This window comes from Poecile atricapillus, chromosome 1, assembly GCF_030490865.1.
Source record: "Poecile atricapillus isolate bPoeAtr1 chromosome 1, bPoeAtr1.hap1, whole genome shotgun sequence".
Lineage (NCBI taxonomy): Eukaryota > Metazoa > Chordata > Aves > Passeriformes > Paridae > Poecile > Poecile atricapillus.
The window spans coordinates 127,870,370-127,894,774 of NC_081249.1; the positions used below are offsets into that span (position 1 = coordinate 127,870,370).

A 24,405-nucleotide genomic window follows, 5' to 3' on the forward strand; every position below is an offset into this window, starting at 1 on the left:
ATTAGACAATGATGAATGAAAGAGTGATTGTTTAACCAGTTGGGTCTTTCTGAGTGTCAAAAGAACTCTTCAAGCTGTGCAAATCATTATCACTGTGAGGTGATTATGTCTTGTGCTGCCTGTGTGCAGGATTAGGGTAAATAATGAAATTTTTTTAATTATATATTTGGAGGATTAGATTTGCATGGCCTCTTTGTGGATTAAGTTTGGATATGCTGAGATGCAGTTTATATGTGAGAAGGAGATAAAATTGAGGGAGCAGGGGGAGAAGGTGGTAGTGTGATTATCAAGCACAGAGAGATGGCTAATCCAGGTGGGCTTAATACACTCAATTACATTTTTAGAAAGGAATAAACTTACTAAGTAGAGATCCCAATTAAGTGCATTCCATCTTTGAGACACCACTGCAAAACAAAAATTCTCAGATTCAAGATCTCTTCCACTTCTCTTTATTTGCCTTTTTCCATTGAATTTTGAAAGGTCACAAAGTCCACAATATAAAAGCTTCTATCAAATCAAAGCTGTATTTTCACATTTTCAGATTGCAGGTTTAAGAGTGGTTTTGGGAGGTTTTGTATGTCAATTAAGAGGCTCAAGTTTTTTACATAATTTCTCTTTAAGAAATACCTAGACTATTTGATTTTTTCTATTATAACATTTTGCAAATCTCATAACTAAAAATCTTGTAAGTATTATGCAGCATAATTCCTTTTTCTTATTAGTTTATAGGCATTAAGCAGAATGCATAATGGAGTTTCAGGAATATGTAAACCTTAGGAGAATTCATTTGCATATCACTGCTTGCTTCCAAGAATTAGGCTTGCAGAAAACATCTGGAAATTACTACTTTATTTTGCCATTCCTGCTTTTGTAACCTTTGGGCACCTTGGAAATGGGTTTTGACATTTCTGCAACAATCAAACAAATGTACGTTTTTATTATTAAATTTACAAGCCTAAAGTTCAGGTGCTTTTTAAGCTGCACAACTTTAAACCAGGCTTATTGCCTGTCTTTGGTGTTTGCTCTGGTCTCTGGGATGCTTTTTGCACTCCCTGTGCCTCAGGTACCTCATTCTCTAAATTGTAAAGCTTTTCTGAGGCAAAACTTCATGAATGTTGACCCACAACAATAAGCTGGTTTTTTATGTGATCCATTTAAGGGATGATTTTCACTTCTATTTAAGCAGTATCATCCTAATTGCATTATTTGAATTATGTTATGTTTAATTTTTGTAATAGTTGTATTACAGGTATTTATCCTACAATTGCATGTTCGATACTGTTCCAAATTTGTGTAAAACCATACACTTTTTAAAGTGGATTTTAGGGAATTTGGGATTTTACAGATTTTAGTGGATTTTTTTCACTTGATTTTAGGGAAAACTGGACAAACCACTCTTCAGATTAACCAGTGCACAATTAAAAGCCATCTAATTTTCTGGTGATCCATTCATGAGGGTTTCAAAGTGTGTTATAAATAAAACTTCTTCAGTTTCCGTCACAGAAGAACTCAGAAATGTTAACTTTCAAAACAATTTTACTGTCACATTTAAAATAAATTCTTAATCTAGATTCAACTAAGTGGTGAAAAATGAAACTTGAAAGGGTCTGGCTTGAGGTGTAGTTTAAAAGATTGTCAGATTTGAAAAGGAAGACCTACTTTCTGCTCCTTTTGTGAAGACTTCAGCAGATGAAGAAAAGGCATTAAGTGAAATTGTTAAGAACTAACAAACCAAAAACTAACAGAAAGGATAATATATATATTTCAAGCTGATTTTTAGTATGATCTTTCAGTGTTCTTAATGTATGCTTATGCCCTCTCCCCTTTCTTTCCCCTTGATCTGGTTTTTATGAATTTGAATCTTATTAGACTTCATTCCCAGTGGTGGCTGGGTGTCAGCAAGGAGAATCCCAAGCAGGTAAAAACCCCAGTTCTCTGTCTCCTGAGTGCTTCCTTCAGTAGATGTTCCCAGTATAGATGGAGAGTGCTCAGCTGCAGTCTAGAAATACCACATTAATCATTTGAGAGGCCTTTTCCTGCACAAGTGTGTTTCCTCCTCCTCAGTTCCTCCTGTTTGAGGTCTAATTGCAATGTTTATTGGCAGAAATTGCATTAATTTCTGTAGTAGATTTGGCACAGGGACTGCACACTGCTGGTGTACACACAGGTAGCACAGACAGCCCATCTCCAGTCTGTGCTCCAGACTTTAGAGTAGCATTGTTTATTCAGTCACCTCACTTTTTATATAGAATGACAACAACTTGGGAGACATTTTCTGCAAAATGACAAGCAGAACTTGACGAAATTGTCATTAGAAGTTGAAAGCTGTATTTTTTTCAGTGTTTTATCAGCTCATTCTTCAAGAGTAAGGGGAATTGGAAAAATAACAGGGTAGTAAGTTCAGATAGTCTGAAATAACTCTCAAAACATTTGTTCAGAATCACCATCACAGTTCCTGTTCCACAGCTTTTGAAATTTTCCTCTGGAACATGAAGTAGGAACAGGCTGAGGCAAAAGCAATGGGAATGGGGCTTGGAAGGGTCTGGAGTATCAGAAATGTCTGAGGGAGTTGGGGGCAGGGTTGATTCAAGCTGGAGAAAAGAAGGCTCCAGGGGACCTTCTGGCTCTCCACAATTCCCTGACAGGAGGGGGCAGCCAAGTGGGATCAGGCTCTGCTCCCAGGGAATGAGGGATAGGACAAGGGGAAATGGTCTCAAGTAGTGCCAGGGGAGGTTTGGATTGGATATTAGGGAGAATTTCTTCATGGAAAGAGTTGCCAAGCATTGGAACATTGGTACTGGTACCTGAGATATTTAAAAGCCGTGTGGATGTGGCACTTGGGGACATGGGTTAGTGGTGGCCTTGGCAGTGCTGGGAGAACATTTGGACTCAGTGATCTCAGAGAACTTTTCCAACCTTAATGATTCCATGATCCGATAGCTCTGTGATCAGTAAAAACCCTGCTGCGCCTGTGTTGTACGCTGTGGTTGTACATGGATGTTTAGTATTGTATTGATCAGAAATTATATTTACAACAATTTTTTTAAGGCTCATTAAACCTTTAATGCAGATCAAAGCTTTCACTGTCTTATTACTCATCAAAATGACTCAAGTGAAGTCTCTTTGACCAGAGAGAAGTTTTCAGGTCCTGTGGATTTTCATGGCAAAACAAATGTGTGGTATCAACTCCATTTGTGTTTTGCAACAGTTACTGTCTGACTTCATTGTGTGCTTGTTACGTGAGAAGTATTTTTACTGCATTTTCTTTTTTTTTTTTCTCCCTCTTATAAGCAGAAAAGGAGTGGGTTTTAAAAAAAATATAAAGCAGTATTGTTTTTAGAGCACTGCAACAAAATATAGAAGTGATAGCTGTGGCACATTTCTAATAGCTGGGCTGAATCATATTCTGTTCCTCTAATGGCATGTGTAATTGCTCCAGGTTTTCAGGCGTCCTTCAGCTGCACTTATTTAGATTAGTGACTGATGCATTTCCATGGAAACCTGCAGCAGGGGAAAAAAAACCCGCTTGGTACAGCATGGAACTGAAGGGACGTGGGCTTTGAGCCTTGTGTAAAATAAGGCTTCTCGGTTGTGGTCAGCTTGGTTTGGGGTTTTTGTTGTAACTGCTCTCTGCAAAGGAAGAGGAGTTGCCAGCAGAATTCTGTGTAACAATTTGGGACACTTATTAAATCCTACATTCCTTGATAAGCTTCAACTTTTTGAGTGCAGTTGAAGGAGTACATTTTGAAATGAAATGTTCGGGGTGTTTTTCTCTGTGAGAATGCAGAAGCACCCAAACCCCAGGTAAGCTGGTGAGAAACTGGCTGGAAAGTCAAGGTCCAAAAATGAAGTTCATTTTGGAGGTGTTATGTGGAGCTTTAATGAAGGATTACTGAGTTTTGAAGTGCTAGTGGCAGGAATAGAAAGGTTTTATATGACCTCTGTCACTAAAATGCTTGGAAATATAATTACTTTTAAAAACTTTGCATAGTACTGTTGCTTTTCTCAATATCTGGTACAGTCTTTATATGCATTGCCAAACATATAATATCTGATATTTAGTGCTTTCTTAGGAAACTAGATTCTCAGCATTCTCAGCAATTTGTTCAAATTTCCAGGAGTGTTTAAGATTGCAACATGGGTTTTCAAATGCATTCATTTAAATTTAATCATTTAAAGTAAAGTAATGCTGTAAGGGCAAGTACCTTCTACTTTTTAAAAAGTAGAATTATTTTTGGATTTGGCTCCTTTCCTGCTGCAATCATCCTAATTATTCGGAATACAGGTGTAGGTTCTCTAGGAATAAGCTCTCAAACCAATGGTGATAGTTTCTCCTATTTGAAAATTAATTATCCTGTGGTCTGGCTCTGAATCCTGTGTTACTTAGCAGTCATCAATGCAAAGTATCTCTAACAATATCTATGAATGATTTTGATATTTTATGTATGTGGTTTATCTTATTATACCTATACATAGCCATATCTATATATTCTGATACAGCACCACATGTTCAGTTGCTGAAGTCTGATACTCCTGTTAAAAGTGATGTGTTTCTAAGTAATTTTTCTATTTTTTTTTTTTTAATTTGTAGCTAAATATTGTATTTTAGACACATGCAACAGCATGGCAAGGCAGGAGTTCTTCCTGGTGAGCAGGGAACTTCCATATCCACATCCACAGCTCCTTATTCCACCCTCATCTTCCCCTCCCTGGTTCTGTGTAAACCTGGGTACCACATTGCTTAGCAACATCCTGCTCTGAGCTGTTTGTTTGCTGTGACTGGAGTTATAATATTAAATTAGAAGTTATTCTGAGGACTTTATGGTGGAAGTTGCAAAGTGTTCCTTTGTTTGTTGGGCTTTGGTCATGTTTTATCCACAGTGAATATCAGACTGAGAAGTCTACATGCACAATCAAGGGAGAGGGAAAAAAAAAGTGCTGTGGTGAAAATGATCGTGAGGTTCTAGGAACTTCCCAAGTATCTCTCATGCTCAGCAGCTTCTTATGTATTCAAAATTTTATCTATTATTGAAGGCAGAGAATTTGACAGATCATTGATCCTGAGTACAGCTGGCAAAGATTTAGACTTGAATGAAGCTTCTTGTAAGGGAGGAAATTGAGGGGAAACATTTGTATCACCATTGATGATAAAAGTCCATAATAACTCTTGTTGAAACTTGCTGTACATGAAAATTAATGATTTTTGAAATTGAATAGAAGAATGGCTTTCCAAAGCCTGTTTTTCCTTACTCAGCCCAAAATAATTCCCCATCTGTTCTTTCCAACTCAGAGTGCACAATGACTTTCTCCCAAGCAGTTGGTTGCCTTCGTGGGGCTGTAAACATGTCTCAGGTAGGAACAATCCCTGTCATGCTGAGCAGACCACAGCTCCTACCACATAAACAAATGCAGAGTTCCTTCACAAATCTCTAATGGAATTTCCCTAAATTTAATGCAAAGTTGCTGCATCATTAAGCCAGGTTTCACCTGGCATCTGCCCTTTGCTATAGGCCATCATTTGGGTTATGCTGCTGCCATCAGTGAGAACACTGATATTTGCAGGAAATATTTGAACTATTTGCTGGGAGGATGAAAAATTTGAAATAAGGTGTTATGATTAAAAACATTCATACCTTGAGTCAGTTCTAAAGTACTGGAACATTACACCACCTGAGCTTTGTAAGTGAACAAACCTTCCTGACCTTCAGGATAAATAACATTTGCAACAGATGATAGTGCCAGCAGGTAGCTCATCCAGACTTCTTTGTTCTCCCTGAATTTGAAAAACAAGATGCCTTTATTTATGTGTGCAGGAGTGCTTTGGGAATGACATGGAGAGCTGGTTTTTATGAGGCAGATGTAGATACTGTCAGGCCACAATTAAAGGTAAGGCCAAGTGCACTGAAGTTGCTTTGGTTTTGCCTGACTTTGTAAAACTTGGGTATTTCAGCAAGGATCAAAGTAGGTGCACATGGACCAAAGCCATGTTCAGCTGCTAGAAACTCTGAGGTCAACATCCAACTTTTTACAAGCTCTTCATACTTTTGTTTTGAGATGGATTTTACTCAGTAAAGCAGAGGGGAAAAATCTTTCCACTTCCAACTAATTTCCTTTGGTGAGATCACCCAGAGCTGTATGTGCCTGTCCCAGACACTGAGTGGCTTAATCCTCTGCATCAGCTGAGACCATGGACACAGAGCTGCCACAGATGGGTTGGAAATGAGGGGCAGAGGTAGTGGAGACCCTCAGAAACCTAACAGCAGAACTTAGGGAAAGATCAAGTGACTGTTACCACATCTTGAAAATAATCTGCAAATGAGGGAAGATCTGCAGAATTCCAGAATTGGACAGAGAGCTGGTAAAGTTGTTAGGACAGCAAGCAGCAAATGCTTCCACAACTACTTGCTGGGGTTTTATTTTTTCAGGTATAAGTAAGCCTTTTTGTTAAATTAAAGGGAAAAATGATAACATGGGAAGCACTGTTCTTCCATAACTGCCTCTCTGTCAGGTCCAAGTTACATATTTCTGTTATTAAGGTTTCTCTTGCAAACAAACTTTTTGATTCACTCCATCAATCAGCCATTTCAGCATCCTTTATGGGTAAACAAATTCACTGTATTCCAACTAATCTTCTTCTAAGGATAAAGGAGGGAATCAACACTCAGTCTTCCTTTCTTTGTCTGAAAAAAGATTTAGTAGGGAAAAAAAAAAAGACAGGAAAGGCAGGAGGACATCCAAGGATTTGGTATTCCAGTCAAGTTGTCCTTGAGCCATTTTTATGCTTATTCTCAAATCTGAAAAACTTCAAAAACCACTTAAGATTTGCTGTTTCTTAGCTTTAACTGAAAGAAAAATTGGTTGAGAGCATTACATCAACTGAACACTGGGACTTAAAAACAAAATAAAAAAAATCCACAAACTGAAACAGAAGAAAGTGAACCATGAATTAAAGGTTTTCATTAATTTACCATTTATAATGCGTTTATCATATGTTTCCTTTCTCTTGATCCTCACATTTTATCCTTTCAAATGAAGCATCCATGTTTTTACCTCAGATTTGCAGAGATATGAAAAAGAAAATTGTAGTTTCTTCTGAATTCTTGGGTGCTACATACCTGCAGATTTACCTTCCTTGTGTTTTTATAACCCTTTATCAGAATCAATGATCAAACAGTTAATAGAGAAAATTTATATTTCTATTTTTTTATCCCATTTTTTCTACATTTTTTAGAACACATAATCCTACTCCGTGTGATTTGGAGGAGGATCCCTGAACTTCATCTTTCCTATGGCTCAAATGAAATGCTCAAAGAAAGCAATAAGAAATATCATGTTAAAGAATTGTATCATATGCCTGAAAAAACTTCTCTCATCACCATTTTAATGTATCATATTTAATAGAAAACCCAGTTTTGATGAATGTCTATTTTCCAAGGGGAAAAGGAAATAAGTGAAATAAGTTACTGAGACTTCACAGTTTGTGGTATGAAGAATATTTTTTCTTTTCATGTGATTAATTTGTGGAGCATCATTTGGTAGGCAGATATTTTGGATATACGTGGGATAGAAAAATGCATACTCTTCTTATTGATGTTTTCAATCCCATGAACTTTTTCTCCCCTTTTTCTTATGGCTAAATTTGGATCAATTTAAGGAAAAACTCATAAGATAGGAGCTCTGTCTCGTTGCAAACCAGCATAAGTATCCTTGAATTGTGAATTTCTGCTGACTTTATTATTAGACTGCTTTCCTCAGCTTTGAATAACTTCTGGTCTAACCCTCAACATAAATGGTTGGGAAAGGGGTTTTCCACCAGGAAGGGGAAGGTGCAGGGGGAAGGCTTTAGCATCTGCCACTGTTTTAGGTGCTGTACCTGGATTGCTCTTACAAAGAACATCTTTAAATGTCTGTTGGGAGTGAAACATCTCCCAGGGCTGTCACTGGAGAAGAGGGAAGGAAGAAGGAAAAGCTGCATGTTTTGTGGTGGGGATAAAACCCACGTTTACCAGTGGTATATGGGGAAAGCCTGCTGCTCTTTGTTGTGCTGTGCCTTTGGAACAGCACAAATTCTGCTGTTCCACTCCTCTGTTCATGCCGGGGACATGCTGGTGACTGAACCTTTCCTAGAGTGCTGGCAGGCCTCTGACAGCATCCCCGCTGGCAGAGCATTCTGTGCAGTTTCCTTGGAAACACGGCGCTGGAATGCCCTGCGAGGAGCAGCAGGGAGGAGAGAAGGAATGGAGACGGCTGCTTTGGGATTTTTCCCCCTCCTATTTCTTTACCCTTCCAAAGCCATATCAAATATGTAAGCAAGCAAGACTCCAAGCAGGAGTGTCAGGGTGGGAATCAGGCTGGATGCTGGAACAGGCCCACAATTGTTACGTGGGCTGAAACAGGGCACGAGTGGCCCAATCTGTGTGGTTTGGAGACCAAAATTCATTTCTTGCTTTTCATGGCAGTGATCTTTCAGCTTTTGATAATGTCTGCAAGATCTGTTGAAGTCCTGTGGTCACTTATGAGACTGCGACAGAGAATCTACAGGAAGCCCTACGTTTATTTGGAGGAAAGCCCTCACCACTCCTGAGGTGTAGGAAGGAGGAAATGTTTTCCACCTACACTTTCTCGGTACTCACCCCTCTTTGAACCCTGTAAATTACATTCTGGAAGGGCAGGGTTTGAGCCTGCTGCTCACTGAGATGTCTGCAACAATAAATGATTCTAATAAAGAAACAGCTGGGGCTTTATTATTTGGATTGCCACTGTTGCCCGGGCACACAGCTAATTTCTGCTGCAGCTCCACTGGCTTCAGTGGAAAATGGACCAAGAAAAAATTGTTGTGCTCTTATGGTATTTACTCTGTTAAAATATGGGCTTCTCGAGAGATCTAGAAATTTCAAGTTATATCCCAATGTTTCTCTCTTCTGTCAATGTAAAGGAAACTGGACCACTTTTGCAAACCCTAGTGTTTTGTTCTACCTCTTAGAAAAACGTTTTGAACTGATCCAACTTGATGTAGTGACTTTTCATCTGTGGTGACAGATGTTCCTCTCAGTAAGAATGCAGTATTATTAAAATAATTGTATTTTTAAAAATAAAACTGCTAAATAATGTTTTTCTAGACCTTCTTGCCCATATGTTCTTGCTGGTCTTTCTAATCTGTCTGCAACCAAGTTTAAGAAGAAATCCTCAAAAAATTCTGTTGTAAAATCTTCTTAAATGATGATGGGGTTGGTAGTCTTAGATAGTCCTAACTTGCTGCAAAGCATTTTGATAAAGATTGCTGGTCCAAAGAAAACCTGGGACATAAGAATGGGTACAAATGCAGGGAAGCCTAGAGCTAACCCCTTCGTGCTAATACACTTATAACAGTGTTACTATGTTATATTTGTCTTGAATTCAGAACAGTATTTGTTAGACATTTGCCTATGACTGCTTTGTGTTCTTTTGTCAAGTCAGAGAATGGAATCCCTTTCCTTTTTCAGTCCCCCGTTCATTCTGATGGCAGATTCCTGGTGCTGCTCCCCTGCTCCTGGGTGTGTGTACTTATGCTGTGTAATAGGGCAGCCTGGAATCTGAGTCGGGGGTGAGGGAAAGCGGGTAATTAGAGAACTTAACACAGCAGCCTGGGAAACAGCCACTTAGCCTCGAGTTCAGCGCCTTGCAAGGCTTCTGTTTTCCCAAATAATCCCTGGCTGCGCTCAGAGGAGAAGGGGGAAGCAGAGGGGTGGCAGACCCGGGGAGCAGATCCAAGCTGCAGCTGAAGAGTGCTGGCTCTGCAATCCTGAGGAGCTGAACAAAGCTCTCTGTCTTGCTGTGCCTTCCCATCCCTCCCACTTACTTTGTATTCCTTATAGCACTGAAATATCATGCTATAGAAAACAGATTATGCAGGGGAAACATCTGGCTCCTTAAAGCTCAAGCAGTTGCTCTAAAATTTCAAAATTTTCTTCATCATAATTTATTTCTTGTCATCATTTCTGAGGGACTTCCGAGAATAGGGAAGAGGCCAGGGAAAACTCAAAAGTAGACTCCAGGTTTATGATTTTCTGTGTTTCTTCTGTTTATGTCTCTTGGTATGAACCTGATTTTTGGAATGGATGAAGAATGTTTCTTAATGGGGAACAGGCTGCAATTTGTGCAGTAGGAGCAGGACTTTTGGGTAAAGGAAAGGCCTTTTAGGCAGAAAATACAGGTTGTAGGTGAGTGACAAAGGGACAAAATAAACTAAATTATCAAGTAGAGTTCATATTATAATAGGGATTTTCTCCTTCTCTGGCCCTCCTGTAGGATGGAGGCTGGCTGGTCTCCACAAAATGTATGTAAGTGTAAATATTTCTGTTTTTCCCTAGTACTGCTTTTCTTGGACCTTGCCAACTGTGTCTGAAGAAATAACTTTCTTACTCTTTTAGCCAGCTGCAACCTGCATGTACATTTCCAGCTGGAATTTTTCTGTGTTATGGATGTATTTGTATTTATGCCTCCAGCTGGGGGCATGATCCACTTACATGTCAGCTGCACTGATTAAAACAAGGAAATATGCATTTTTCCCACCCTTCTTCCCAAAGTCTGCCTCACAGGACTTTCTCTGCTCCTTGGCTATGTTCAAAGCCCTTCCATCCTGCTCTGATGTTCTTTTTCTCTCTGCAGGCTTGCCCTTGGTCATTTGACACCAATATCTCAGTCATTTGTACTATCCTTAAAAGCTGTGCCACAGAGATGCTGTGCCTTGAGGGCTCTGTCTGGCTTGGAGAATTAATAAAATCTGTGGGGATTGTGTCAGGCTGTCCTTCCATGGAAAGTCCCTCAGCTGTGCAGATGAGACTTTCATTGTCATAATCTAAACCAGAAACTTTTCCATCTGATTTTTGATGTCTCTTAGCCAAACCGAAGGTGATTTCATTGGAGGACCAACCTGTACTTAGGCAAAAAAATATTGATTTGCATATTCTACCTATGTTCCCAAGATTTCTGATATCTGTTGCGGATTTTTATCCTTCCTTCCTTCCTTCCTTCCTTCCTTCCTTCCTTCCTTCCTTCCTTCCTTCCTTCCTTCCTTCCTTCCTTCCTTCCTTCCTTCCTTCCTTCCTTCCTTCCTTCCTTCCTTCCTTCCTTCCTTCCTTCCTTCCTTCCTTCCTTCCTTCCTTCCTTCCTTCCTTCCTTCCTTCCTTCCTTCCTTCCTTCCTTCCTTCCTTCCTTCCTTCCTTCCTTCCTTCCTTCCTTCCTTCCTTCCTTCCTTCCTTCCTTCCTTCCTTCCTTCCTTCCTTCCTTCCTTCCTTCCTTCCTTCCTTCCTTCCTTCCTTCCTTCCTTCCTTCCTTCCTTCCTTCCTTCCTTCCTTCCTTCCTTCCTTCCTTCCTTCCTTCCTTCCTTCCTTCCTTCCTTCCTTCCTTCCTTCCTTCCTTCCTTCCTTCCTTCCTTCCTTCCTTCCTTCCTTCCTTCCTTCCTTCCTTCCTTCCTTCCTTCCTTCCTTCCTTCCTTCCTTCCTTCCTTCCTTCCTTCCTTCCTTCCTTCCTTCCTTCCTTCCTTCCTTCCTTCCTTCCTTCCTTCCTTCCTTCCTTCCTTCCTTCCTTCCTTCCTTCCTTCCTTCCTTCCTTCCTTCCTTCCCTCCCTCCCTCCCTCCCTCCCTCCCTCCCTCCCTCCCTCCCTCCCTCCCGCCTTCCCGCCCTCCTCCCTGCCTGCCTGCCTGCCTGCCTGCCTGCCTGCCTGCCTTCCTGCCTTCCTGCCTTCCTGCCTGCCTTCCTCCCTGCCTTCCTCCCTGCCTTCCTGCCTGCCTTCCTGCCTTCCTGCCTGCCTTCCTGCCTTCCTGCCTTCCTGCCTGCCTTCCTTCCTTTCTGCCTTCCTTCCTGCCTTCCAGCCTTCCTTCCTGCCTTCCTTCCTGCCTTCCTTCCTTTCTGCCTTCCTTCCTTTCTGCCTTCCTTCCTGCCTTCCTTCCTGCCTTCCTGCCTTCCTCCTTCCTTCCTGCCTTCCTTCCACCTCTTAGCTATAAAAGTACCAAATATTGGACACAAAAGTTTTTGCCACTGAGCATGTGACTGGAGCTTTAAAACTTGTGAATGATGTGATTCATGATCTCAAGAAGTTCTCCTTACTCACTTGATGTGTCTGACATGATTAAAGAATATCTCCAAAGCCAACATTTTTTTCTGAAATGCCTTGAAACTACATTCATTCACTGCAAGAGAATATAACAAACACTTCAGCACCTGATTAAGAAATACGGAAGTATTGAAAAACCTTTATTCTCTGTGCAGAAACACGAGCAGATAGAACAAAGAAGCTGTTCAGACACTACACGGTTGGATCCTATGACAGCTTTGATGCTTCAAGGTAAGAATTTTTCCTTTTGTTTGCAATCTGTTTTCAAAACCTTCCTGGGTTTTATTTAATTGTTACTTTTGATTTTGGCTTTGGAGGGGAAGAGGGAAGCAGACCACTAAACAAAACATCTGAGTGTACCATTTTACTTCTACATTGGTTTTTATTGCAGTTTACTTTGTTTGTATGGGATGGGTGTAGAAAATTCGGGAGCAGTGAAGTCACAAGTTTCACAAGTTGTCTTGTTTTGGGAGTGGTGAAAGAGATTTGTTGTTTTGAGCAGTAACTTTGGAACCTGAGTAGAATTGAAGCTGCTGGAAATGTGAAATTAGGTTATTTATTTGTGGAGAATTCATGATTTTTAAGCAGATTCTTCTCCCCCATAGATATATGTTGAACATACAGCTGATTGCTGGTAGAAGGGATGACCTTTAAAGCACAGAACCTAGTTAGTTTTTGGTGTCTTCTTGAGGAAATTTTAGTGGCATACTGGAATTAGTATGCTTCTCTCCTGAATGTCCAACTACAGCCTGGGTTGTTTTATATTTGTTTTTGGTTTTGCTTTTTGTTTGTTTGTTTTTGTTGTTGTTGTTATCAAGGAAACGACATTTATTATAGGAGAAAAACTATGAAATGTGTGAAGTAATAGCAGCATGTCACGTCGCACAACATTAAAATTTTTAAAAAAGAAAAATGTGGTAACTGTTGGTTCTGTTCTGTAATATTAGACTTTGTTCCCAGGTTCAGGCATAGTTTCTATTTGAGTTGAACAATTTGGGGAGGGAGTTCCCAGTTGGACATGATGTGATTGACTGGGGGAGTCTGATGATGGTAAAGTTGTCAAGAGAAGCTGTGAGCCCATACTCTGAGACAGCCTCTGCAGAGCAAACTCACTGGTTACTGGGGATGTTTGCAGTGAGAAGAGTTGGCTTTTTGCGAGGTTCTTTGAGTGATCATTAGTCTACAAAATCCATATCCTTGTCTCTATATTTCAGTGAGAATGGATAGGACTGTTTCTGCAAAAGAGAGAAGCTGTGTCTTCTGCGTGTAGCCTCAGAGATACCAAATAATTCCACTTGGAAACTTCCTGCTGCTTTCTAACAACAAGATTTTTTCACAGAAAATGTCAATTCCATCAAAATCTTCATTTCCACCAGTCTTTTTTTTTGTTTTTTCTTTTAAGGTTGTTGGTTTATTTCTCTGTTGTTTTGAGTTTTTTTCCTAAAGGTATTGGATTTGTGCAGTGCAACAGTAAAGCTCTCAAAAAATGTGCCTTACCTGATTCAGGACTGAGCAGGAGAGATAATCAGGAAGAAAATGAGCTTTTGTACAGTCTTATATAAATTAGTTATGAAGTGTGTCTGCAGTTGATATCTATTAATTGTCTGAGTAGAGAGAGGGAAAGCAACAGAGCTCTTCTGGCAAGGTTTGGAAGAAAACTCTTTGAGTTTCAGACAATCTGAGACCCAGTGGATCCATTTGGAAGGGTAATAGTGGAAATTGAGAGGAAAAGATAGGAAGAGGCAGAATTAATCTGAAATTCCAAGAAATACAGTGGAAAGGTAGACTTGCTTAACACATTTTTTCAGCAAAGTATGGTAAATCTAGAATTTTTGTAAAGTAACCCCAGGAAAACTAAAAAACCAATAACACATCAAGTTGTGTTTCAGGTTAGAAGACTGAGGCTGCAAATCAGCTTTTTGTACATCTGAATGGTGATTTCACTGATGCTTGCATATTGCTGCTAAAGCAAAAATAATTTGCATTTCAGAACCTGTCTGGAGATTAATGCCTCTTGGTGGTACATCCATATTTAATTCCTCACAAGGACTTCTTCAGGGAGGGGAATTAGTCAAAGAGGCAAACAAGGTGTGAAAGTGAGAGCAATTTTTGATATTGCCAGATTTGTATTGATTTGATTACTTTCTCTGTTATAATTTTGTATCAAAGTTGGGGAAGAATACATTAGAACCAATTTAACACTGGCAGCAAAGGTTTCATAAACATTTGTCAGAAGGCAATTGTGCCTCTGTGCTAAGAACAGCTCTGAATCCAAAGTATTAACAAAGCTGATCCAGTTCCTTTCTGGAGATGATGTGGGGGAGTGAGGGGAAGTGTCTGCTCCCTTCTCTCTTTCCTTCTCCCTCCCAAAGGGCAAAAATTGCTGAGTAGAAACACTCTGTTCAGAAATCTATATTAATGGGCTTATTCACATGCAGGAAAATACATTGTACATGGCATTTTTCATCTTGAGGAAAATGTGCAGCTTGAGTAATGAAGGTTCATTAAATCTTATTTCAGCTTTGCATAAAAGATCAGTTATCCATACATTAACTTTGGGAAAATGGGGAGGATGCTTACTAATGTGGAGAAGGGCACTGAGACTTGCTTGCCTGTGCAAATAGTCACTAAATATCATACAAATACAATATAATATTTGAAACTACCAGGTCTGATGTATTATCTGCTTTAAATGCTGATGCCCTCAACAGGGAACAATTTCTTCTTAATTTCTAACTTCTTTCAGTTTAAATCCCCACTCCTTTGTCCGAAAAAGCAGGTACACCACTAAAACTGCAGGAAGATAATGCAAGACTGCTCTGCCACATCTCTGAATTTTCTGTCTTCCCTGGATTTGTCATCAGTTAATGCAAATGAAATTATTTGTGAGGTGTTAATGAGTTAATTCATCAAGGTTGTTAACAGAAAGTATTGCTAAGGCATAAAATGGATGTTCGAATTAAAATAAATTTTATTTTTAAATACTTAAAGCTAAGGTAAACCTTTAGAAATTATAATTTTTTATTTGCTTTTTAACTGAAGTGAAGGAATTGATTAATTCTTTCAAGATGGGACAGTGGATTGTTCAGTGAGGAAAATATGTGGAATTAGTTATTTAATTTGAAATGTAAAATGTTATCACCCTTTAAAATGGAATGAGACTGATAATACATTGAAAACTTAGTTTTACACTCTGGAGACATGAATAATATGAGACAGTGTGGTGCTATGTAAAAATGATAAACTTGGTATGGTGGAAAACATGATCCATTGCCTCCATGAATTTGGGAACTTTAGGACACGATAGTTGCAACTTTTCTTACTGCATTCCTTGCATCATCTCCCACCCCCAGCAGAACAGGGCAGTAGCAAAAGTCAATAGCACAACTGAATGCCAACCTCAGTGCCATCAAATGTGCACATAAATGGGAGGTCTCCTGCTTATTTTGTGACTTTCTTCACAGAATTATTGACTTTCACATGGGGGCTCTTCTCCAGACACTTTAACTGGTTCCAATCCTTGCGTGGGAGAAGTTTTCCTGGTGCCTTTCCTTGACATCCCGTGACTCCAGCAGTATTAAGGAGCTTGCAGGAGAGGATGTGATGACGAACAACCTTTTCCAAAGGCTGGTTGCCACCACATTAATGGCAGGACCAAATGGATTTGCCTTATGGTTTTTGTTCTGTTTTTCTGGAGTAAGACAAAGGAAAATAGGATGGTGTAATCCATAAGAAAACTTAATTAAAAGCTTAATTCATTAACCTATTGTCCCTACTTGGAGTCAGGTGTCATCATCCCTGTCCCACAAGTGTAGAAGCTGACAGGAGCAGCTCTTCAAAAGCCAGTTTACATACAAACACCTAATAAAAAACGGAGAGATTCTCTCCAGGCCATTCTCTGTTTCTGTTGTCATGTGTGCTGTCAGATAGAGCTGCATAAGCCTTAATCCTGAGCAGCTCAGAGAGACTCCTTGGCACAGCTGAAGCTGTCTGCCCCTGTAACTCAGCATGTTATGGAGAGCTTGGTTATATTTTTAATTCTTTTAGCCCACAGAATATGGCTATTGGATACCTTTGTCCCAAAGTTCTGATGGAAGCGGTGCTGTCTTGGTAGTTTAAGCATTATGTGTTAAGTACATTTTTTTAGTGAAAACTCTCAGTCTGATGCAAAATACTTTTTTCTGGTTTGAGATCTGGTTTCATGTGGATATTTCACATAAATAATTATCCCTCTGGAGAAATGCAGTTGCTCATCTCTTTAAATATAGATTTTTAAATAATAAAATATAGATTTAAAACAGATGGAAAGTTTTAGTGGAGCTCTGGCCATTGCAAGTGGTGAGGAATGTAAAACTGAAAGGGAGCAAAGGGATTTTCTCCTGGTTAAGGTGACCCTGTGTCCCTGGGGTGGGGAATTTGTCATATGTTCTTGCTGAGTGCTGCTTGCCTGGCAGCAATCCCCTAAATCCTGGCAAATGGATCCTTGCAAAAGTTAAGGGAAGGTATAAGAGTTGTTGTTATATTTTATATCCTGTTTCCCACATTTTCATTTTGGTTCTGCCTGGGCAGAACAGTTAGAGAAGTGTTGTTACACAGAGAATAAATTGGATTTTCTGAATTGGGGTAAGAATTAGATGATAAGGGATTGGAACTGAATGATCTTTAAGGTTCCTTTTAACCCAAACCATTCTAGGATTCTGTGAACTGCTCTTTTGTTTGTTTGTTTTCTCTTGGCTATCACCAGTTCCACAGTACTTATGTTTCCTGGGAAGTCTGTACTGTTCAGGTGCTCTCTTGAAGGAAATGGGAGATTAAAATGGTGCTGTTCACTCAACAATAAATCCACAGTCTGGGATTGACACATTGATAATAAAGTGGAAAGTGATTTTACAGCTCTTTTTACCTGCAGGCATATATTTTAAACATAATCCTAGGTTTCCTCTGTTGGAAACGAGTAAAACCAATGGCATTTTAACCTTTTTACCTATACACATAGCTCAGTTTCTGCCTAGAAGATGGTAACAAAAATATCTGAGTATTATCATTGTAATCAAATATAACCCTGTGAGACAGTGATGTGGATACATCTGAAAGCTCTCTGAGATTTTAATGATTTTAAATCTCTGCAGATGTGATATCATGGTTCTTTTGGGCACAGAGAACAGTCAGCACCAGCCACATTGTAGGGAAAAAAGAAGTATGTCAAATGTTTTGTGTGCATGTAATCTCACCTGATGTCTAAAGTTATTTTGTTCGACTTGCCAGTTCTCTGTTCAGAACTAATTAATTGTGTGACAGTCTGATGGCACTGAGCTGCTCTTAATGTGAGGCAGAAAGGCAAGGCTAGCTCTTTTTTAATTCTTTGTGCCTCATTAACTTGAAGAGCATAATTTTATGCAATTTTTAGAATTGCCTATGTATTTAAGCAATAACTAATGCATTGTAGCCTCTGCAGAGCAGGTGGAGATGTAAAATGTGAAATTTTTCCTTTACAGTTATTCAATTTCTAATGGAAATTCCTTTGCTTGCTAATAAACAACTTTACACTTTGCCTCCCCTGCTGTTGTGTGATGCCACGATGGAGCTTTTTTTGCTGGTGACTACAGCAAATATTGAAAGGAATCACTGAAGTAGGAGGTAAAAAGGATGTGTGTGTGTGTGCGCGCATCTGAATTGTGGTGCCTCTCCATCTAAACCTGTACTATAATTGCACTATTAAGGTCTAATACAATTACAGTAAGATGCAAAACTCTACTGTGAGTGATAAAAGTTTCCATTAGCTTGTAAGTACATTTTAAAGTTGTTTGCTGCCTTGACAGTGAAGTTTGTTTAACTCACTTCAGTAAGATTTCAGCTTTTAGTAACTAATGGTTTGGTAACTAATGACTAAAATGTGTCAGACATTTTCTGAGCTAGATATTTGCCTAAATTTTTAATGGTAGGTGTTAGCAAAGAGAGATCAAGAGGTGAAAAAAAAATAAATATACAGCCTTTCCCAAATTTAGAATTACAATGCTCCTTCTGAAAAACATTTAGGATCTGCCTCTACTACTAGTCCAGACTCAACTGTGTGCCTGGGGTAGAGAAGTTGCTGCTTGCAAGGGCTGGGATTTGGGGGCTGTGCCATTTCCTGCACAGCAATTGGTACTCCCAGGCTCAGCAGGATTTCCTCTGCAACTCCTCTGGCTGGATGCTGGAGGACAGCATGGATTTAAATGATTTTAAAAAAACCACTGAAAGCAGCAGCCTGTGTCCTGTGCATGGGGAGAATGAAGTGTTTTTTTTCTTTAAATTGGAATACAGGAAACTAGAAAAGTAAAGAAAAAGGATTGGAGATGCAGAAAGAAGTTTGTGAGGGCGTGACACCAGGTTGGTTAGAAACAAGAGCCACATAATTAGGGCAGAGGAAAACAGGAGATTCAAATGGGATGTTTTTTGGAGTGGGGAGAAAGGAGAATGATTAGGTTTTTTATAGTTAGTGTTCTCCATTCCTGCATCCCAGCCCCTGCGATGATTTGATTCTCTGCCCCAGGGCAACTTTGGCTGCAGTGCTGTCACCTCATCACCAGATGAGCAAACCTCCATATGGTGCCTCTTGTTGGGAGTGATGCAATTGGAAGTTTTGGCAGCCCCAAATGGAACAAATAACTGGTGAGCTCGCACTGTCGGCTTGCCTCCAGTGGGAGTGATTTAAACCACTCTTCTCCCCTCCCACCTCCCTTTTCCAGGCAGATTTTCACAAATACTTGTTGCATTTGGATAATTTTATCTATGAGGCAAAATTCTCAGGGTGGCTGGAAGGCAACATTTGTGTTTTGTTTCTCTTAAAAGCTGAAATGATCCAAAATCAGAAAGGGTTGGATTTTCATGCTGAGTCTCTTCCGTGTGCAAAATGAAGTTGGTGGAGGAGCGTGCCTTGTTGTCCTGGGACAAACCAGATGTGCTGGAGCTGTGTTTCTTTAAGAAATGGAGTCGAACCCAACAAAGAGGGAGCAGCTAAAGAGCAAACAATAGCTGGTTGTGGAGCATTCACCTGGACTAAAGCAGGTCTGGGCTTGGGTCCTGTGTGTGTCAGACTTAAATCCACAGCCTGAGCTGCTGCTGAATGCCAGGAACCTGCTGGACAGAGCAGGGCTTTATCCTGCTTTGAAAGTGTTATTCTTTCCCCAAGCCAAGAAGCAGATGCTCTCTCCATCCTTGTGGATGTTACAGGGTGCTCTATGGGAATGATTGGCAGATGCACCGATTGAGTAGCTGGTGATGCTGCTGGGGCTCCCTGCTCTCTCTTACACAAAATGTCAGCCTATTTTCTGAGAGATGATGTCTGACAAGCACTAAAATGTATCAACAAAAGGTTGGCTTTAAGGGATAAGTGTTACACAAAAACTGAGTTCCTGTCAAGGTTCTGAGCAGAGGAATAGCGAGTGTGAAATGTGTGCACTAAGAACTGCATTTTGGGGTGAAAATAAAAAACCGCTACCCATGTGCCTTCTAATTTCTCTTATTTTTCTAGGGCCCAGATAACAGAATTGAGAGTTTGGTGCTGCAGTTGAAAAGCAGGGCTGATGCTGGGTAGATTGTGGGATCCTTTAGACCAGCATGTCCAAACCTGGAGCAGTTGCACCTATGGCAGAGATGGTTTATACCTCTGCTGCAAACACTTCCAGCACCATAAATTCTGAAATACATTAAAATCTGTGCATCTGAATTGACTTGAAATGATAAACCAACATTTTTACCCTGTCTCCAGTACACAGAAAATTAAAGCTTCATACTCCCAGAAATTCCATATCAGTGAAACCAATGAGCTGAATGTGAAAGGCATGTGGGCAATAAAGACAGGTTCCAATTCAACATTCACATAATTAAGAGAAGTCATGGGCAATTTAAATTAAATTACAAAGTCAGTGATTTTTTCACTGCTACCAACATTTTGGGCTAAACTGGCCATGCTTTGACAGAATTGCTGAAAATTATGCTGCTGGTAGGCAGGAGAGCTGTTAAGATGGACATTTTGTTTTGCAAGTAAGCAAAATTTGGAGTAGACTTAAAATAACTCAGGGGCTTATCACAACTAGAAAAATGGAGAGGGAGAATATATTTCAGAAAAGAAGGTAGAGTTGCCACCTCCTTTCTGATGTTAATGAGACTGTGAAATAACACGATTATAAACAGGATTTTTAAACGGATATGTGAAAATTTAGCTGTAATTCACATCACCTTTACAACTCTTTTGTGCAAAATCCTAGAAAATCAGAGTTTCTCACTGTACACTGTACTTTTAAAGCTCTTGGAGAAGAATAAAGATGTTTTCAGAAAAACTTTATGTCTTTGGTGAGGCCTCATTCGTTTTGAGACAGAACTTCAAACTTACTTGTAAGTTATGTACTAAAGGCATAATATTTTTTGTCGTAAAACTTTGCAGTGTGTCTAACACTGATTTAAGCGCTGTGCTCTTCTATACAATGCAGACTTGTAAGTGAAATACTTCCATCTGTAAAGCTGAAATGAACAGTCAGGGCTACTCACACTCCTTGTGGTCAGGGTTGTATTTATTTTCCAAGGAATCCAGGACAGCAGGATGATGATTCCTCCTGCTCATCATAGCAAACAGGGTGTGATGGAAAACCTGAGGGAGCCCTTAAAACTAATCTGAAACTCATGTTTATTATCAGTCCTGAAATCACCTGTTTCTTTCCCCTATTTTGTAGTTTATTTTTGTTTAGACACTCTCTTGGAGCAAGTGGAGTTAAGATACCAAAATGTCCTGCGAGTTTAATAATTGTTTTAAAGACTTGCAAGGTCAAACTGCTACCTTAAAGGGCTTGAAACACATTTAAAAAGTGTTAATAAAACACTTTCTGTTTGTTTTCTTTTAAACCCAGGGTGTAACTGAAGTTACTTCCCTTGTTCTGCCTTTGTTACTTGACCTGTTTGATAACCCTGAACATGTTCCTCTCATTGGTACTGAGGTTATCTGTGACCAATTTTAGCAAAAAAAGCAGAAAAATTATTAATCAAAAAAACCAAAACACAAACTATATTAAAAAAAGTGGGTTTAACATATATAATTACTATTCCTTTTATCTAAATATTTTGCATGCTAAGATTATTAGGGAGAAAATTCCTGTTTCTCTGTGGTTTGGTAGCAACATCAAAGGTTGGAACTGCAGCTGGTTTGGGGTAGGAAAATACAAACCTAAACAGTAAAGTGTTTATCAGATAAATATTCTGGCTATCTAAACATATGTGAGTGTTTGGACAGCCTGTTTGCTCAAGGCTCATTGTATTAGCAATGAATATTATTAATATTTTCACAGTCCAGGCTCACAGTGCTAAAATGCTTGATAATTAAACCTGAAAATTGCTGATAAGTATCAGGTGCAAGTGGAGTGTGCTGGAGTCCAAAGTATTCCTGTGCTAGATGGAACATCTGTCTGAAGGGGTTGGAAATACTCTGGGCTATAGAACTCTTCTGTTCCATAGCAGAAGGACTCCTGCCTGCATGTCTCATGTCTGGTTTTCACTTTGTCATGTGTGGTGTTTGAAATGACTGTTCATTTTTAAAAAACAAATGAAATTAATTACTACAGAGGAATTATGCTTTAATTTTTAAGATCATTTAAGCTCATTTTGCCACTTTCCTCACTCCCAATCATTTTTTGTTTTCTCTCTACTGGTGCAGATGTAAAAGAATAATATCTCTTAAAGAAAGATAAAATACTTGTTTATTTATGAGTGTGTATAAATGTATTTATACATGGGTATCAATATATCCATACATATGGTGCATATATACCCTATATATATATATATTTTCCTAAGATTAGGAACTTACCACTGACTTTTTTTATTGCCTTCATATCCTATCCTGAGATTCCTACATAATATAGAATCAGACTTCTACTGGATGATTTCTCTTCCCAGGAAGCTGACTTCCTGATTTGCTGTATGAATATTTTTATGCTAGTTATTGCAGTTTTAGCAATATAAGGTGAAAATGGGAAAAAAATGAAAGTACCAATAGCCAAATCAATTTATTTGAAAAGTATTACTTTAGATTGGCTACTCCCTTCTCCTACACACTTACTTAATATGATATTAAATGTAATTAAAAGCTGAATGAAGGAATGTGGACTGAGGGGGAGAGAGAGACAAAGTTTCTCCTTCATTCTACATAAAGAAATTGTGAAACTACTTTTCAGTTCTGTTGTGAATTTAATATTTCCCTTTTAAAACTGTATTTTTTGGTAAAGCTTTATAGCATAAACCCATTGAAGTATACAGCACTGTTGCTCTCTAAGATAGGTTGCTTCTTTGTAATGATGGTTGAGTTTTTGGGCACTTCTGCTGATCACAGGCTGGAAAAAGCAGCACCATCTTTCTGACTTCCTAATTCTTACTGAATCCCTTCATGGCTGATATTAGTGTGGGTTTGGGGATTTAGTGAAGAACTGTTCTTTTTTCACCCAGGGTATCAACTATTCAAAATCCAATAAAGATGGCTTGATTCCTTGTTTAGAAGTGTGAATGAAACAGGTTTTTTTAGGTGGAAGATGTGATGTACTCTCTCAGGTTTTACTGGAGCCTGTGATTCCCTCACAGTGGAATACCGATACAGAACTGGAGAATATCTCCATGTTTTTTAAAACAGCCACAGTTTGACATACTCCTCTTTCATCAGCAGATTTCAAAGCAAAATCTGCAGCCTTTCTGTTCTCATGATCAAAGAGCTCCATGAGATGTTTACTAACTTTAGAGAAACAGCACTGGTACAGGAGATTGGAAAGACAAATATATGAATACGGGGAGGTTACTTACAGGAGTATTGCTGGAGCATCCTTTCTTATTTTCCTTTTCCTTCATCTGGCTTGAACATAGCCAGCTGAGAAAGACACAACTATGCCAAGTTTACCAAGGAGACGTTAGACCATGTCCTTCCTGTTGCAATTTGAAACTGTTTACCACAAATTATAAAGCCAGGGAGGAAAACAGTGCAAACAAGGGGTAATGGTGATCTTGTCTGTCTTCTCTGGGTTTTTTTGTTTGAGTGCCAGCTGTGCTAGTCAGGTACTGACACAGAACCAATTATCTGTGCCAGTAAAGATTCTGCTCTTGGATTTCTTTGAGAGCACCTTGAAGCTGAGATCCATAGGTAGTACTAAGCATTTGATTCCATGCTGCACTTCCATATGCATACCTGATTTTCCAAATTTTTTTTTTTAAATGAAATAGCAGAATGACTTGGAGAATTTTTAGTTATATGTGATTCTCTTTGTCCCTTCTCCATCATATTTTAATTATTGTGCCATGATCATACTCTTGGACTTGTATCTTCAGCTGCCTAGTAAGGAATTTATCAATTTAAAGTTTACTGCTCTCCAGTATTTCTATTCTATTGCTAGATTCTATCTGCCTTGAGGAAAGTGCTGAGGTACTGACCCCTCTATTTGGAAATATTTTCTTCCTCCCAAATACAGTTTGCTATAAACTTCCAGAGAAACATATCATCTAAAGTAAAATCATTTAGACTTGTCATATATGACATTAGGATTGCTCAGCTGTACAGAGTGAGCCAACCCCACCCATTCTGGGATCCTAAGGTTCTGTGAAGGGAGAGGTCACTGTGAGTTTGAATAAATGGCTGGCTACATCTCACTGTTTCTGTTTGGGTTGCCAGTGGGTTTCTTAGGGACAGCCTGTGTATTTTCCTATTTGCTGTGCACAGAACCCACTTGCTGCTATAGCTGCTGCCTGTTGAACAAGTGATTGCTGCTGTGCCTGACACAGGAGAGCTGTGAGAGCTCTTCTGTGAGACCTAAAAGTGGATGATCAATGCCTGGGAACCTTGAATAATCACAGAAAGAGTCTTCATTAATCTTGAAGGCCTTAATTAGTAGGATTAGCCAATTTTCCTGAAGCCATTAGAGTAGTTGACTATAAATTGTAAGGCTGACCCCTTCCAGCAGTAACAGGAAATGTTTTCCCACTGAAAGTTTGCTATATCCTACAGTCAGGTTTGCTGTAGACATAATTTCCATTTTATATAGTATCAGAACAGGTTACTTCCAAAAAAAAGGGAGATAATATTTTTGATGTGCCTTTAACAGGGATTGACTGTTGGATAATGCACAAAGGACTTCTGCTCTTGAATAGATTTCCCAAATGCCCTTCTCTGGCTTAAGCATAACCACCATAAATTGGCCATCTTATCGTGAAAGGAATTAGCATGACTGCTTCCAGACGTTGCATATAAATTTATGGAATGATTTAGATATCATTTTATTGCACTTGGCAGAGCACTTGATTCT

At 39.3% G+C, this 24,405-nt stretch overlaps 1 protein-coding gene across 1 annotated transcript in view; it reads left to right on the top strand.

The window, feature by feature from the left end:
* Positions 1-24,405, top strand: part of SHANK2 (SH3 and multiple ankyrin repeat domains 2) — a 278,930-nt gene that overhangs the window by 135,742 nt on the left and 118,783 nt on the right. Inside the window, exon 16 of the mRNA XM_058861253.1 lies at positions 12,250-12,325. Within this exon, the coding sequence (XP_058717236.1) occupies positions 12,250-12,325 (76 nt within the window). The remainder of the gene's footprint in view (positions 1-12,249; positions 12,326-24,405) is intronic.